Source organism: Urocampus carinirostris, chromosome 1, assembly GCF_059441175.1.
Source record: "Urocampus carinirostris isolate Australia breed hairy pipefish chromosome 1, RoL_Ucar_1.0, whole genome shotgun sequence".
Taxonomy (NCBI): Eukaryota; Metazoa; Chordata; class Actinopteri; order Syngnathiformes; family Syngnathidae; genus Urocampus; species Urocampus carinirostris.
The window spans coordinates 4,958,042-4,974,901 of NC_142349.1; the positions used below are offsets into that span (position 1 = coordinate 4,958,042).

General features: G+C 37.9%; 1 protein-coding gene across 2 annotated transcripts in view; it reads right to left on the bottom strand.

The window, feature by feature from the left end:
- Nucleotides 1-16,860, bottom strand: part of zswim5 (zinc finger, SWIM-type containing 5) — a 57,221-nt gene that overhangs the window by 19,733 nt on the left and 20,628 nt on the right. For both annotated transcript variants that reach the window (XM_088346672.1, XM_088346600.1), the window contains exons 2-4: nucleotides 4,586-4,773; nucleotides 3,088-3,256; nucleotides 490-638 (exon numbers count right to left, since the gene is read on the bottom strand). In XM_088346672.1, the coding sequence (XP_088202798.1) occupies nucleotides 490-638; nucleotides 3,088-3,256; nucleotides 4,586-4,773 (506 nt within the window). The remainder of the gene's footprint in view (nucleotides 1-489; nucleotides 639-3,087; nucleotides 3,257-4,585; nucleotides 4,774-16,860) is intronic.

Consider the following 16,860-nt stretch of genomic DNA (forward strand, 5'->3'; position numbering starts at 1 on the left):
TAAAAAGAATAATTTTGTAAAAATTGTAAACAAGACAACACCAACATTATATATATATATATATATATATATATATATACACACATATATATTTATAGGCATACATAATATATATTGTGTATTAGTTGGATTGTTAATTATCTGAAAAAAAGTGATTCCAAGTGTCCTTATTGATGTACAAACCTTTTAGGGAATTCAACTTTTACCAAACTGTTAATTATAAATCCATATAGCAAAGTACTAGAAATACAATTTATTTGAACCTCGACTGTAAGTAATTCAGGATAATTGATTAAACCAAATGAAAACACTTTTATTATTTTAATTGGAGAGTAAAACCTTTCAACACATTTTTAATTGTAAGTATTCAGGTGGCATCTCGTTCTTTGCAGAGGATTACACCATTAAAAGTGGTCTTTTGTGTGCACATTGAGTGAGGAAGATGAGAAGGATACAAAACTAAATCTAGAAACACATAAAGTACTATACCTTGGCAAACATGGAGTTGAGCTGTTTCCCAGAGCCATAGTATCCTCCCTGGGACAAAAACTGCTTGACTTGTTCCCTGACTTGATCTTCATCCAGATGCCAGCAGTTATCATCGTCAATGCTCGCGCCAGCAGTTGGATCAGGAGCACCTGCAAGAAATACATCCGGGTACACAATTAATAAGTTGGTCATTATGTAAAGCATGCTCACAAAAAGTGTAAACCAAAATAAACACGAAACCAAGTAATTTAGAAATGATTTGTATAGAAGATGACTTATATTATTTAATGTACTGTACATTCTGGACTGTGGGCGCAACTAAAATCCACAGATTAGCCAGAAATTTCAAAGTGCGCCTTAAAGCTATGCCTCATATACTGCAGTTACGATGAACAATATTGGAAATGCAATCAGTATTTATAGGTGCGTGTTACAACATGTTGTTTTACGGTATATTTCAGTATTTGAGGAATGGTAGATCAATCAATCATTTACCACAAGACCACCGGTGGTACGAATGACATACGAAAAGGCATGAGCGATGTTTTCATATCACACTAGTTTTACTCACCATGCTCGAAACACTGATTTGCATAGGGCCTTCAGATAAGTTTAACAGTCACTTTACCTGTGCGTCAATAACGTTTGGGAAGACAGAAAGAGAAAAACGAAATTCTTTAAAAAAAAATACTTAACAAGGCCTTTAATGTACGTATGCATATTAAACCACGAGGTAATTGACAGAAATGTGAAGAAGTAGAGAGACTGTTTAACCCAACAGAATCACTATAAAAATCGTTGTTTCTGGCACTGAGTAAAAATAGTGTGATAATGTGATAAGGAATAATGCCTTTTGTATGTCATCTGTACCACTGGTTGTTAGAGGTAGTGTCGGTGCTCTCATGGCCACTACTTGGGTTCAATTCTCATTGCATACAATGTTTGGCAATTTTGGTCAGCAAGACATTGACTGATTAATCTTTGCATTCATATATATACGGTAAGTGTATACAGAGCCTGCCGTTTTTACACAAAAACACATGATCGTTCATGCTATAGTCTCGATCTCATGCGCCTTATATTCTGGTGAGCCCTATGTATGAGAGATATATGACTAAATGTTATATTTTGGGGGTGTACCTTTCTATCCATTTCGCCTTATAGTGCATAAAATATGGTAGTTTTTTTTTATTAACAAAATTGAGTTAATGGGAAATTAATCTTAATCCAGGCTATTTGAAGGGGGAACAATATTTCACTTCCTGTGCGAGGCCAGAAAACTACCAGATCCATGAACTGAATCAAACAAATTGTGGAATTCCATATTTGTGTTTTTTTTTTTTTTTGCAGAAGGAGGTGTGCAGACATGACTTTGGTTTTGCTTTCAGTTTTCTTCTGTGGTTTTCGTTTTTTTCCCCTGTGTATGTATTTCTAAATACTTGTAGGGTGCTGAGAGAGGGGTGGCGTTCAAAGGACGTTAGCTTTGATCAAGCAAGAAGTCAAGCAACTGAGACTGAATGTTTCAATTGGCTGTGGGAAACACAAATCAGAAAATAGCAACATTCCTCAATCAAAGCCTCATCAGATAAACATCCCCCTTTTTTGTTAAACACATACAGGAAGGGAGCTTTGCTTTGCTGAACTAGACATTTGTAGAATGCCAAACTTAAAAGACATCCAAAACCATGATAGTTGTTTTACTATATGCGTGACATGCTTCCAATTCTGGAGATTAAATTTTTACCTGCTAGATTGTTACTCTTTCTTTTCAATTGTGTAACATGCCACCTGTCAGAAAGGCAGCAAACAATGTACAAATGTAACAAAATTAATATTATGTGGTTTACCTGCCCATGAAATTGATACTTTTTTAGTACACATATTTTAATTAATTTTACTGTTTAAAATGAGTGAACTTCTGCCTTTGTCTTTTCTGCCCATTTCCTTATAAGTGTGCTTTATTTCATACTAATAATATGAGACAAATGCCACTTACTGTACGATTTCATACCAAGAATATATTCATACAGCAAGTGTTTCTACATGGAAACTTTTTACTGAGATCCAAACAAATAATTTGAACATTATCCATGTAGAATCAAAACAAATTCAGATCTAAAATGTTCAAGAAGAATCCAACGTCAGAAAATGAACATAGTACATGTTTTGCAGAGGTGAAACAAAAAGGTTACTAGGGCAGCACACATCTCATCTCCAAGTTTGAAAAATATCCATAAGGAACTGCTTTTGCCATGTGTAAATGGGCACTAATTTGGCAATGTTCAGTTAGTGTGACTATTTAATGTCTCCACATCTGACTGTTTTAATGCCATGCAAAATGTACAAATGCTCTACTCACACTGTATTTTAATGAAAGATAAACTTTCCAGTCATTATAAAAGAATGTCAAAAGGATCAAAAAAGTTTGAAAGAAATAATGTGCAAAACACTAGGTTGTCAACACTGTACTCTGCTTTGTAGACTTACCCTATCTGTCTGCAGCCTCATTAAACTACACAGTGTACATCAATGTATCCATACACTTTTAATCTTTCTCCCAAAACAAAGTCATAACAAAAGAAACATATGTTACCGCACCGTGCACTTGGTTGATCTCAGAGTTGGATGACAGAATCTCGTCAGCCAGTTTCTGAGCTGTGGGCAATACTTCGGTGTGGTGAGCTGTAATCAGGTACTGGACCAGCTTCTGCAACTGGTCTCTGTTCATCTGGAACAACGTTTCTGAGATGGGCAACCGAAGCTTCACCTGAAAAATTGACATGATTGAAACATAGCGTTATATTCCATTATGTGAATCATTTTATTACATTTTTTTTTCATTTACATTATGTAAAACTTTTATAAGTGACTACTAAACATGGACCCAACAGAGTCGTGGTGTTATTTTGCATCTTGTTGGCTGACAGATTGAGGCGTATAAAAGGTACGAGGCAAAGCATATCTCCGGCTTAGATATAAGATATTAGGCCGAATACAAAATCAGGCCCAAAATTCACCCTTCAAGCCAAACAAATAAAATGTGAAAATTTGGCTTGCTTTAGAACCGGTCCATGTAATTGGTCGGGCGCGGGCTGGTTCGGGCTTTTTTTAACTGTGGGCCTGGTCGTATTTTTTCAGGCCCGATCTTACCTCTACTCCTACCTCAGTATGTACCAATAATCTTTAAAGACAGGAACCTTTTTATCGGCCAGCCAAATTAACAGCCCTGATTTCTTAAATTTCATCAAATCGGTGCTTGGTGGAATGCAAACCGACCTTTTCTACAAATCGCATTGGTCTGAGAAAGTCTTCTGCCGAAATGCCACATAATATTAACATTTTTAGAAACTAGTTCATTTGCAGATACCAAACCTACAATTTAATTGCTCTGCAGAGGTTGTTCAATGTTTTATAGAGAAATAGTATTGGAACACTGAAGGCTTGCGCTGCATATAATTGTAACAAAGAGATCAGATTAGACGTTTTAACATATCGGGGGTTAGTGATGGATCATATTGACGTCTGCATTACCCAAAAATATTTTCAGATTGGCTGAAATCGATCACATGTAGTAGCAGCATTATTTCTATATTAGAGCTGCTCATAGAAATATATGTTTAATTTAGCCACTTATTCTTGGACTTGTAGATTATTAAAGATTTTTAAAACAATTCTTTTCACATTAGCATCGTTGTAATGTACACTGAGGAATTGTTTATTGATCTATTTTTTTAAATATTTTTGTGGCAGTCTAATTCTAGCTTGAACCCAGAAGTAAATAGTTTGTGCAAAACTTTCTGTGCGTTAGATAGCCAAAATTATGCTTCATATTTTTCATCAGTGCAAATTAATAGCTAAACACGCCAGAGTTGCAGATGTAAACTTTTGGGAGAACCCAGCAAAGTATACTTCAAGCATGCAGTGAGGCATACACAATTTAGCTGATCTCGTTCCAACTGATTAGTGCCAGTTTCAACGGAAAAACAACAGAGGATAGAACAGGCCACACCTGACAAAATAAGAGCAACGTTTTGTGGTGGCAGGCCGCACTGCAATTAATTAGAAAAAAAAAAAAAAAAAAATTCACACACTGTACCTGTTCAGGTTTGCGGATCCTGTACAGAGAGAGTGCCACCACATGGGCACAGTAAAAAATGTCCCTATTTCCACAGCCGCAGGTGACAGAGGTGATCTTGCAACGATCAAAGCTGATGGCCACCTTGTGAGTGACCTCAGGCTCAGAAGAAGTGGCGGGTTCGGTTACCGTACCACTGAGGTGAAACCCTGCACAACACAAAGGAAATGAAAGGACAATTAAAATGACTTATTTTTTACTTTGAAAAAAAAATGTGTGTATTTGGTGGAAGTGACTGTGTGTGTGCGCGACTGTGATACGCTTGTGTATGCTGTCAGTCAAAGACCAGGGTGAGCGCACAAGTCAATGGGTCCATCCAAAACAGGCTGCAAAGCATAGAGACAGCTAGTATTTTAGAAGTAATTCCTCATTTAAATCGGACTCTGAGGAAAGTCAGAAGAGTCCAGGGAAATTCTAATCACCAGCGGGTGCTCCATTGATTGTTTTCAGATAAGGAAGAGACTGAGGCGGCGCCATAAGAAAGCAAACATGGGTCTCCAGGTCTGGCCTACTTTTGCCGCTACGTAACGAGCCATCCCTACCGAGCTTGTATCCCACCAACACCAGATCCATTATCCATAAAAGGGATGATCTGGAGCTTCAACTCATGGGAAACAACTACATTTATGACGCTTTGTATTTTATTTATCACAGAGACCTGGATCTTCCAAATGATCCCCAATGCTAGAATAGAGCTAGCAGGCTGCTCTCTACAATGCTTTCCGGCACTCAAAGGAGAAGCCCACCAGTTTTGTTGTACTGATGTATAATGACGATAAAGACAATTCATTTAACTGCAATTCTGTTTTTAATATTATATATGTATAATTGTTAATTTGATAGTCATATATATTTTACTGATGTGTAATGAATAAATATATGTTTTTTCTATGCAGGTTTTGACTATCGCGGGGCTTTTTGGGAGCGCAAACTCCACAAAAAACAAGGGTTAGCTGGATCTAGAACAGGACACATTACAACCTTCGTTTCCAATTTTGAATTTGATTGTTGCTGTAAGAGAATGTACAGATTTAATAAATTGTTTTTGTCACCCAAAAAAGTAATCATTAATGAAATAACCTTTGAAGCCAAAAGTATTGTAGCAACGCCAGATCGACTATCTTTAAAATTGATGTCCTAGAGCTCCCACTCCTTGGAAACCGCTTCATTCATGACCCTTTGTATTTTAATCATGGAGAACTGAATCAATCGGAGGATCCCCGATGTTAGAGTGCATAACCGACTGGCGCTCAAAAGGTCAACTAAAAAATATTGCCAAGGTATTAAAAATCCATGTGATGGGATTGAATATATGGAGTTATTGGTGATTTTGCTCACAAACAAGGAATATTTGAATGCATTTGAAAAATTGTTTGTGAGCTAGACCTGTTCAAATGGGGTGGCCACACTTTTAGCTGGCAAAAAAAAAACTACCCAACTGTTTAAGACAAGTGATTCTTTCACTTTTGCGTTACGAAGCCATCATTTTTTTATAATTTTATTCTTAGCTAGGTACTTTAGTCTAACATTAGCGTCCTCAATGTGGGGTTGAGAAGGACAGTGTGAGACAGTGTGTCTTCAGCAGATGGGGATGTAATGGCACTTGATAAGAAAAAGAGGACGCTGCATTAGACAGTGTTTGTGCACATACACACAAACATAAAACACGGTATAAAACAACAACTTATTTAATGCCTGTCTGATTTTGTTTTTAATGCCACAGGAAAAACATAGCAATATTCATGGACAATATCTATGATTTCTTACAAACACCTACCCACACGTGGACAGTTAAACACCTAGGCACTTGCTTTGATAAACTAAGTTTTATATGGCACACATTTTCATGTTGAACAAAGCTGATTTAAAAGTGTGACCATTCCAAGCAGGGAATGTGGAAAATTAGAAAAATATATTCCATGGCAAAAAGCGACATGCACCTCTGTGCAACGTGTACGCGTGCAATTCTTTCTTTTCTCATGTTGCAGACATGTGTGCAGGCTTGAGTTGACAGTTGACGGCTGACGTCTTGCAAGAAAGTGCATCATTGTCTATGATTGGTAGTAATGATAAAATCCATGTGGCTGTGTGCTTTCATCATTTCAAAACTATTATCAACATTTTCAAAAGAGATAAAAACAAAAGCTATACATAGCTTTGAACTCTTTTTAATTCTAAATGTAATGCATGCAAATTGCAAAACACGCAACCAAATCGACAAGCATAGACGAAAATGTACGTAAGAGAGGTTAAACATTTTGAGGAAACAAAACGAGTGTGGAGTGGGGGAGAGAAAGACAACAATCACCATTGTACATCTTCCTATTGTACGCCCACAATTGCACACATAGCGCTGCCATCTGTCACATGCTGAAAGACCCTCCCACTCCACAGAAAATCAGCCAATGAAGGGGAGACCAATTCCTCATGGTCTAGGCCATTAACCCTAATCAGCTGGGGGAACAGAACCGGGCGGTAGGCCAAACTATATGTATTTGCATGCACACGCACACGTCTTATTCCGCTAATGCCACCACAATCTATGGAGAAAATGCAAGAAGCTCCTCATTACAAATTCAAAATATAATGCATTAATTACAAATTCCACTAAACAAATTTAATATTTTACCTTTTTGGCACACTTAGACATTTCTAAGAACACAATTATTTTAACAGCAGATTTTGACAGCAGATGAGAGGTTCTTTAGGAAATGAGCTCAAGGAGGCATCATGGTTTGGGGGTAAGTTGGGGTGTGGTATTGAGAGGGGCGGTTGGTGACTTCAGTAATGCAGTAAGACAAAAAAAAAAAATAACGTTTTGGATGATACGCCCCAAAACAATCTTCAGTCACTCCAGGCGATTTGTAAAATTAAAATCGTGTTGCAATGATCAAACATAGAGACAGCATAATAAGAGAACTGGATTGATGTTTTTAATAAATTACAGCTGAGGAGTTCCAAGAATATCTGTCAACCTACAGTACATGATTTTATTGTCAGCTAAGCTTATGGTTAGGATAAGTAGGACTGCGAGCCATAAAAGGAGTCAACACAACACAGGACACTGAATATTCCCTTCAGGATATATGCCTCAGCAGAATACACCATTCACTAAATTCATGATATCTACAAATGATTCTAAATCAGGAAGAGGGAACCCTGCCCTGTGAGCGCTGCCATGATGCCTTTTTGGACATATCTCTCATCGAAAACAGCTGATTTGAATGATTAACTTATCAACAGATTTTGTCAAAGCCTAACCATGTTATCATTAAATCAGGAACATAGATCCATCGGTTTTTGAAGTTAATGGGGACCAGAACCACCCGCAAAAAGTGAAAATCCGCAATGTAGCGTCACATCTTCATGAAAGCCCCCAATGGGCAAACCTACCTCAAAATGACGTAATTACCAACTGAGAGCAATACAACTGTAACAAAATAACAACTATGATAAACAAATAATAACACACTACAAAATTGCAGTTAAATGAATGGTTTTATTGGGGTCTCATTTTCTGTGGCCGTCGAGTAGCAAATTGACTGTCATCTGAGATGAAAAAAAACAGGTGGATATTGCTTAAAAACTGCTATTCTACAAATATGATATGAATACAAATGCTGTTTCGACTACCTGTGGCCCGTGGTAGTTATTGCTTCACATACATGGACAGCCATCCAAACAAACCAAAATGTTACTTCTGCTATTTCAGAACAAAATATTTTAAAAACACGGTAAACCTGACAGTCTGTTGTCAGATAATCTGGGGGGATGCATTTGATTTGAACTAGTTTCTATTTTTCGTTGGGCATCCATTGACAAAACGTTTGTGAGAGAGAACAAAAGTGAATGAGCCATGTCAAATTAATACTGAAATTGTTTAACTGGGTCATATTATTTTCTAATTCAAGTAGTTTGAGTGTAAACCCACATAAAGTATAACCTGGTTGCCATTTCAAAAAAATGTATGTACATTTTTCGCATTCTCTTGTTTTGCATTTCCCCTCCCTTTGTTTTAAATATTCAGTTCATGCAAAAAAAAAAAAAAAAGGACAAAACACGTAGACAAGTCTTTTGAAAATATCAGCAACAATAACACCAAGAAAAGAAGTCAAGTTTTGCGCATAAAGGTTTTTAATATGATCAAGGGTTTGGTTTACTAAGCAAAGCACACTCAATAAAGAACAACACATTAACCTCAGTTTACCAAAGCAAAGAGATAAAAATCTAAGTCTGCTACTCACACAGGCTGATATATAGTAAATATATTTCTATCTTTCTACCCTATAGATAGATACATTTAAATATATTTAAATGAGGGCGGCAGTAGCTCAGGAGGTAGAGCGCTCGTCCTGGGGTCAACGGATACCAGTTTGAATCCCGGCTCGTCCGTGTTACATGTCGAAGTGTCCTTGGGTAAGCCACTGAACCCCTAATACCCCCAATAAGCAGGTTAGCGCCTTACATGGCTGCAAGGCCGCTATTGGGAAATGTAGAGCACATTGTAAAGCGCTTTGGGAAGTCATTGACTTGAAAAGCGCTATATAAATGCAGATCATTTCATTTCATAAATTAAATTAACCTAATTCCGAGAAAAAAAAAGATTTGTGTGTGTAATGTCAAACAATAGACACGAATATACCCAGATGTTTTTGTACGAACACTCTACACGATACAATGGCAATTCAACGACTCCCTGAGCTTCCAGACTAAAACTAGGGTCATTCTTTTGCAATACAGAGCACATTAAGTACAATTGTTGGCATTCAATCAGGAGGTAGTTTCATATTTGATATATATTTCTTAATTTTAACCACTCCAAACACAGATAAGGTTTGACCATGATGCATAACCCAAATGCTCCAGACCAAAACCACCATCATCATCACCCTGGCTCGCTGCCCAGCTCACATGCTAAGGCAGTGAAATGTCTGAATGGCATGGCTTCCCCGTCGGCTCTCAATCAGATATTATTGGCTGCTGTAGACATATGGTCATACGACACATGTCTAGTAAGGCTTTATGCACTTGCAAAGAAAAAAAAAACAGTAGCATTAAGTGGTAAAAACTGCATTAATTTATTGGTCTGACAATTTATCGGCCTGGAGTTCCTTAATCTTGTGAGATAGTAATCAGTTTAACTATATATATATATATATATATATATATATATATATATATAGAAAGAGTAGCTTTTTTTACCAGTCTCGTCTGTATTCACATTCAACAGTGAAGATCTGCCACTAAAGTTTTCTGCTGAGATGATATACAGCAGGGGTGCCAAACACTTTTTCTGCATGAGAGCCACTTATAAAACTGCCATGTCAATATGATCTACCTACTATAAAAATACAAAACATATATATTTATAAATTTAGCCTATTGAGTATGTGTATTTATACCATATATGTTATATTTGACATGACTGCGTGAGCCTATATTTTACAATACAATACAATACATTACATTTTTTGGTCATTACCTCATTCTGATGACTTTTCGCTGAATGGAATCACTTAAGGATGTGCAGTGCCAAGTTGTGCGCATGCCTTCAGTTGTGTAAACAGTTCTGGAGGTTTTTTTCCTTTATCTCATAGTTGAGCGTTTTCACGCATAACGCTTGCTGGTGTAGCATACGCCTCAAGTCGGAACGTCTTTGCCGTGGTTGTACACTCAACTGTGACCCACGTATCACATGTCAGACTGGCTACCGTGTACGTCAATCATGTGACGTATTTGAAAAAAAAAAAAGGAAAAAAAAGACAAAAACAAATCTTTTTAGAATACCAGCAACAATTTGTTGGTAATGATAGGCTGACGAGCCCGGAAGTGGACAGGCGTGTCACCAGGCTGCTCCTGCGCCGCTTTGCTTCAGAGCTGTAGTTACGCAGCACCCATATTGGTCTCAGGAGGAGAACAATGCGCCATGTCATGACCGCGCAATGATAATTAAAAAACCCTCATTGCAACTTAACGAAAGGAGAGTCCATCATGCCTCACTATCAACCCACACTGTCGTGGCAATTGACCGCTAGATCGCGATCGACGTGTTGGCCGCCCCTGATTTATAGGGGTTTAAATTTATAAGACAACATCCTCTATCAATAAAACTGTTTGATACATTAAAATGGTTTACATTGAACCAAGTTTGGAAAAGTGAAGGTGTATGCTGCAGCTTGATGGAAAAACAAAACTGCGATCATAAAAGGAAAATATTCATGATTGACAAGTCAAACACGGTCACTGATCTCCTGGAAAACTGTGATTGTTGCACCCCAAGTTAATATTAAACGAAATGTTTCACAATGATGAGGTCAAATGCCGATAAAATAGCTATGTTTGATCCATCTCTGGAAAAAGTGTTAAAGGTCAGCCCTAAAAATGTAATCTACGGAAGCTTCTGTTTAAAGTCAGGTAAGCTTGTAATTGAAGTGATGCCCTGTCACTAACAGATCGGATGATCACTTAGTCTTTGAAGAATTCGCTGCATTTTCATATATACATTAAAATCAATGTTTCATTTATCATTGGAAAAAAATATTTTCCTTGTATAATCCCTCCAACAAACAAAAAACGGAATTGAATTGATCATATGCAAACAAATTCAAGTAAAAATCCAATCATTTTAGATTCATTTTTTGCATGCTTGAGTCAATTGATTTTGATTTGTTTAATATGTGAAAAAGACACCCAAATCCTATCATCTTCTCTCCACATCTCCTTTGCAAATGTGTCATAGTATCCATCCCCCTCCAGCCACAAACATATCCCCTGCAGCCTTTCCCATCTCCCATCTGTTCTGACAGCTCCAAGGTTAACACAGTACCCCCTTGCACGATCCTCTCACACAGACACCCCACATGCCCTGTATTCAATCAACCATCTATCTATGCACAACAGACGTGCATATGCACCAACAAACATTGGCCAAACTGAATCATCTCCTCCCTCTGCCTATCCATCTATGCATCCATCCATCATTCAGTCACCGATTCCCTTCTTTTTGCAGTGCTTGCTGATGCGATAACAAACCGGATTGTTTTATTTGTGAGTTCCCAGCAGCTCTGCCCCTACAAATGCACACACACAAACTCACTCACTCACAACCATAGGGCCTCATTTGTCATGTTTTCATCCAATTGATTACCTGACTTTCTCTTTTCAACTGCAATAGGGTTAGAGGACAAGTGGGTTCTGAGTACTAAGTGTGGGGGATGTTGTTCATTGCAGGTTAATTTAGTCATTTTCATAATACATGCCAGTGCAAGAAAGACAGTAGCCAATAATAGATCTGGCCAGCAACAGGTAGAATTCAGCAAATGTTGTCCGAACAACACATTATCCAAATGAAAAGGCTGGAACGTGATAAAACAGTTCAGTATTTATAACAAGTAAGCAAAAGAGAATATTAATAAAGGTAGAGTTTATGATGCACACACGCATTAATACTGCATCTGCTGCTGGCTTTCACATAGAGTATTTACGGGGGGAGAAGTAGGAATGATGTCCTTTGCTTGCCCTGATCTCAAATACTGCGCTGTTTGGATCTTTTGTAAAGAACCATACAACCATGGAGCCAAAGCAGCAGTCAAAGGAGTCACACGCTCAATTTAAGTCGTTGTAAGGACAAGCGTCACAGTAGTAAAGGTTACTCTGAGAGTCACTAGCTGAAATGTTGCTTTCCACTTTCAAAAAAAAATACATGCGGTCGAAAGCTGTTGTCTGCTAGAAGCCATGCTCACAGTAAAACACATTCAGTGAATGCAAAGCTGAACTTCAGGGGAAGATGAATCAAAGGCCCACGAGTGTTTCTGCTAAAAGCACTCTTTGTCCAAATTTCTGTATATCCTGTTAACTCAAGGGTAAAGAAATTGCGATTAGAGCACATTTTGTTTGTTTCTCAGTAAGCATATTTGCTTTATAACACTACTTACACATACATAACAATTATGAAAATAAACGCTATAACCTGAAACCATTGCTATGAAAACACAATATTATTTTGGAAAAAAAGGCCAAAGCTGCTAGAACATCCCAAAAAGAGAATCCCTATTATATACTGGGAATCCACATGCACTACCATTTTATTTTTCTTTAATATGGCAGCAAGCAACATATAATACAAGCCATCTGCCACACATGCAGCCCCTGTCATATGAACAAAGTCTGGTATCACAATAGGGCCTACGTTTTGAATCAGCACGTGTGTGCTTACATGTACAATCAACTGTTTGTTTGTTGAACAAACTTAGTCTGTGGGGTACAATAAGTAATCTACATGGACTAAAGAAGTTTATAATTCATTTGAAAAACTGAAGGGGGCAACATGGTTCCAATTTCAGTTGGAATGCAGAAAAAAAAAAAAAAAAAAAGGAATGACATAGTGTCTTAAATAAAACGGACAGTGCCGGTCCAATCCATCACAGATTAAATTAAAATAGTCTAATGGTGAGCAATATATTATGTCCAATTATTTTTCTTAAGTTAGTTATGACCAGGAAGTGTTCAAACTACTGATGGCTGCTACAACGATTTGCGTTTTCTGTATTTTCTAACAAAAAAACAAAAGATGTCACCCAAAAAATCATCATGAGTTGGCTCTTGTGTATTTTGTGTTGTTCAAAGTGCATTACCAAATGAAATGCTTAAAAAAGTGACATACAGTGGGACCTCGCTACTTTGCGCTTCGACATTCGCGGATTCAGAGCCTATATATATATATATATCATCTCATTAGCTACACCGCTTATCCTCAGTAGGGTCGCGGGGGTGTTGGAGCCCATCCCAGCAATCATCGGGCAGTGGGCAGGGACACCCTGAACTGGTTGCCAGCCAATCGCAGGGCACACAGGGACAGACAACTCACTCGCTCACACCTAGGGACAATTTGGACCGGCCAATTCACCTGAAATGCATGTTTTTGGAATGTGGGAGGAAACCGGAGTGCCCGGAGGAAACCCACGCAAGCACGGGGAGAACATACAAACTCCGCACAGGAAGTCTGGAGCTGGATTTGAACCCACGCAGGAGGTTCCCAAGACATGAACTGTGCCGCACATGCGCTAACCACTGCGCCGCCGTGCTGTCTAAATATATATATTTTTTAAGCATTTTGAAGGAGCGTCGCTACTTCATGGTTCCACGTTCGCGGGTTCAGAGCTTCGCAGGTTTAAAAAAAATAAAATAATAGAATAAAATAATTTGAAACAAAATAATTAAAAAACATATATATAATATATATAATATATATATATATATATATATATATATATAACATATATAATATATATATATATATTTTTTTTTTAAGCATTTTTGAAGGGGCGTCGGTACTTCGCAGATTTTCACCTTTTGCGGGTGGTTTTGGTCTCCATTAACCGGGTCTGAAAAATAATAATAAAAAAAAAAAAAAAAAAAAAATTTAAAGTGCGCCGCTACTTCGCGGATTTTCACTTATCGCGGGTGTTTTTGGTCCGCATTACCCGCGATAACCGACGTCCCACTGTATAACATTTGTGAGTAATTAAAAAACTATTTGATGGTATAATATAAAAAACAACATGTGTATACATTATGTAAATGTCTATATTTATACCTATTTCATGATTGCATTTACAAAAAATGTAATATATTTTTATCCATCATGCTAAGCAGAGGAATCTGATCGTGACTCCAGAATCAATCAATCAATTCAATGGACGTTGCTTCTTGTAATCAGATCTTCTCGCCACATTATCTCAGTTTACAAATGAACAGACTTGTAAAATTATTCACACTATGGCAGTTAGACTTCCCCTTTCGATTGACAACTTTTCCATAAAGGGAATCTGTTCATGCTAGTTCTATTCATGCACAAAGCGCGAAGTTACAATGAACTTGCGTCTTCTTTGACACATATATTCCATCTGTCTTACTCCCACCTTTACTGCTCGGGCGCCCTGGGCGGCCGTTATAAAAAGTGCATAAATTAGCTGCATCATTGCATAAGTCGCAGGGTTGAAAGCATTGGAAAAAAGTCTGCTTATGGTCGAATTTTATGGCAATTAGAATTTTTTAAAGTTTTTTAACATGTTTTTGTGTTGTAAAATAAAACTAATCTGGAAATGTATGAAATTTACAGCTTCCCGAGGCAAGACCGAATAAAAAGAATAAGAGGACAAGTAAAGACGTTAATATTTTGGTTGAGTGGCTTGGACTTGTCTATACGCATAATTGTAGAACTTTCAGCCAAGATTGCAAGTGGCAGCCTCAAACTGCTGATAAACTTGAGAAAAGGTATCCAAACCTTTTATATCCAATTTTCTTCCAAACTACAAGCAACTTTTGTGTTGTTTCATACCATAAAAGCATGCGAGACAAGTAGTGACATTTAGAGTATGGTCCCCAACTATCTTTTCATGACCTCCGTGTGACAATGTTAGGATTCTTGAAATGACACTCCTCCAGTAAGTGTCGAAATGCAAGTGTTAGGTTTATTGTAGAGGTTAGGTTTGTACTTGTATGAAAAATGTCATGGCATTTATGGGCTCAGGTAGCGATATTCCTGGTACTCAATTCATTCTCAATGTCAGTGTTGCGAAATGGCTAAAACCGCCAAGCCCTCTCCCATGTGTCCATACACATATATGTGCATACGGAGACCTGCGAAGTAAGGCTAGGAAGTTGAAAAATGCTCAACTTTTGTCACTGTTGCCGGTGGCTACAACCAATCATAAGAGGTTTCAATGATGAGCCTGTAAAAGGAAGGCATACTTAGGTGTGCCACGCAGTGAGTACTTTTTTGATTATTGTATTTATTTTCCTTTTATCCACCTGGTAAGTTGTAACTTTAGCATGGTCTGAATTTTCCCAGTTTTTGCCATATTTTCTATGAATTACATTTTCAGGATTTCAAAAGAGCAGTTGATTTGGACTTGATAGTGCCAGAGTTATCCAGTAGGTGTTTCCAGTCTTGTAAAAGTTAAAATAGCATAGTCCCCCATCAAATGATGATACTAACATGACATATGGTTTGCAAAATTAGATGGATACACGATTGGCTTTCTTTTGTACATTAGCATCAAAAGTAATTGTCAAGTGAACTTGGGGAATATATTTTGAATCTTCATGCTAGAAGTTTCAGGACTTTCATTACTTCTGTTTCATTAGCCGATTAAATCAGTTCTAGACAACCAACACGAGATGGTAACATCAGACAATGTCATTGCGGTCACCAGCCTTGCGTTGAAATTAAACTGGGAGGAAATGAGATTCCGCATTGACAAAGCTGTCATTGGTGTAGTTGGACCATCTGCATGCAGGTTAGGATGCTTTCCACCTCCTGATTAGAATCCATCCCTACAGAGCTGATCATGGCTAGTCTCACACAATTATGCTAAAACTGAATCATTAATGAAAAATAATGAAAACAGCTTGCAAGCCAATAAATAACCTGAGAATCTACACATGCCTCTTCTCACACACAAACACAATCCCACATAGGGGGTGGGGGACTTCTGGTTGACTTCATCAAGTTCTCATCAAGCCCAGCCACCATATGGGGAAGGGGCCCAAAACAGAGGGAGATTTGAGGGTGAGTGTGTGTGCGCATTACTTAGACAGTCAGTGTTAAAACAAGCACAAAGGAAACATGCATCACCAAATCAGCTTGAATGCATTACGACGCCACTCTTGCCAGATTAAGAGGACCCCCCTGTCCAACTCACGTACCCTGAAGGTGTGTTAATCTTAAAGCTGCTCAACACACACATACTACTGGAGAATAACTCCGATGTTATTAGTCCACCATCTTGGATCCTTAGGCTTCTTTCTTGCCGCTCTTCTGCTTTAGGGCAACCACGGGAATAAAACCAGCCTGCTGACATGGCAGACAATCATGCAAAAACCATACACTGAGGTTTAATCTGGGCGTGACCTGCTTTTACTTGGCTTCACTATACCATTTGCTGCCCCCACAGTCGAGTGAAGCCTTTCACGTCTTATGCACCAAACAACGCCTACCGCAACTCCCCCTCTAAAACCTAGACTGCATGGCATCAAGGCCAGATCTTGCCTGCCATTGTTGAAACCTCAATGGAAGAAATGTAGTAGTCAGAGGGCCAAGTCAAGCGAGCCTGAGGAAAGCAGCCAGCTACTCTGCTTTAGATATGTTACAAGTATATTTAGACACCTGGAAGGTACAAAGATGATTATAAAAAAAAAAAAAGAGATAAAACATTCCTGTTTTAATATTTAAA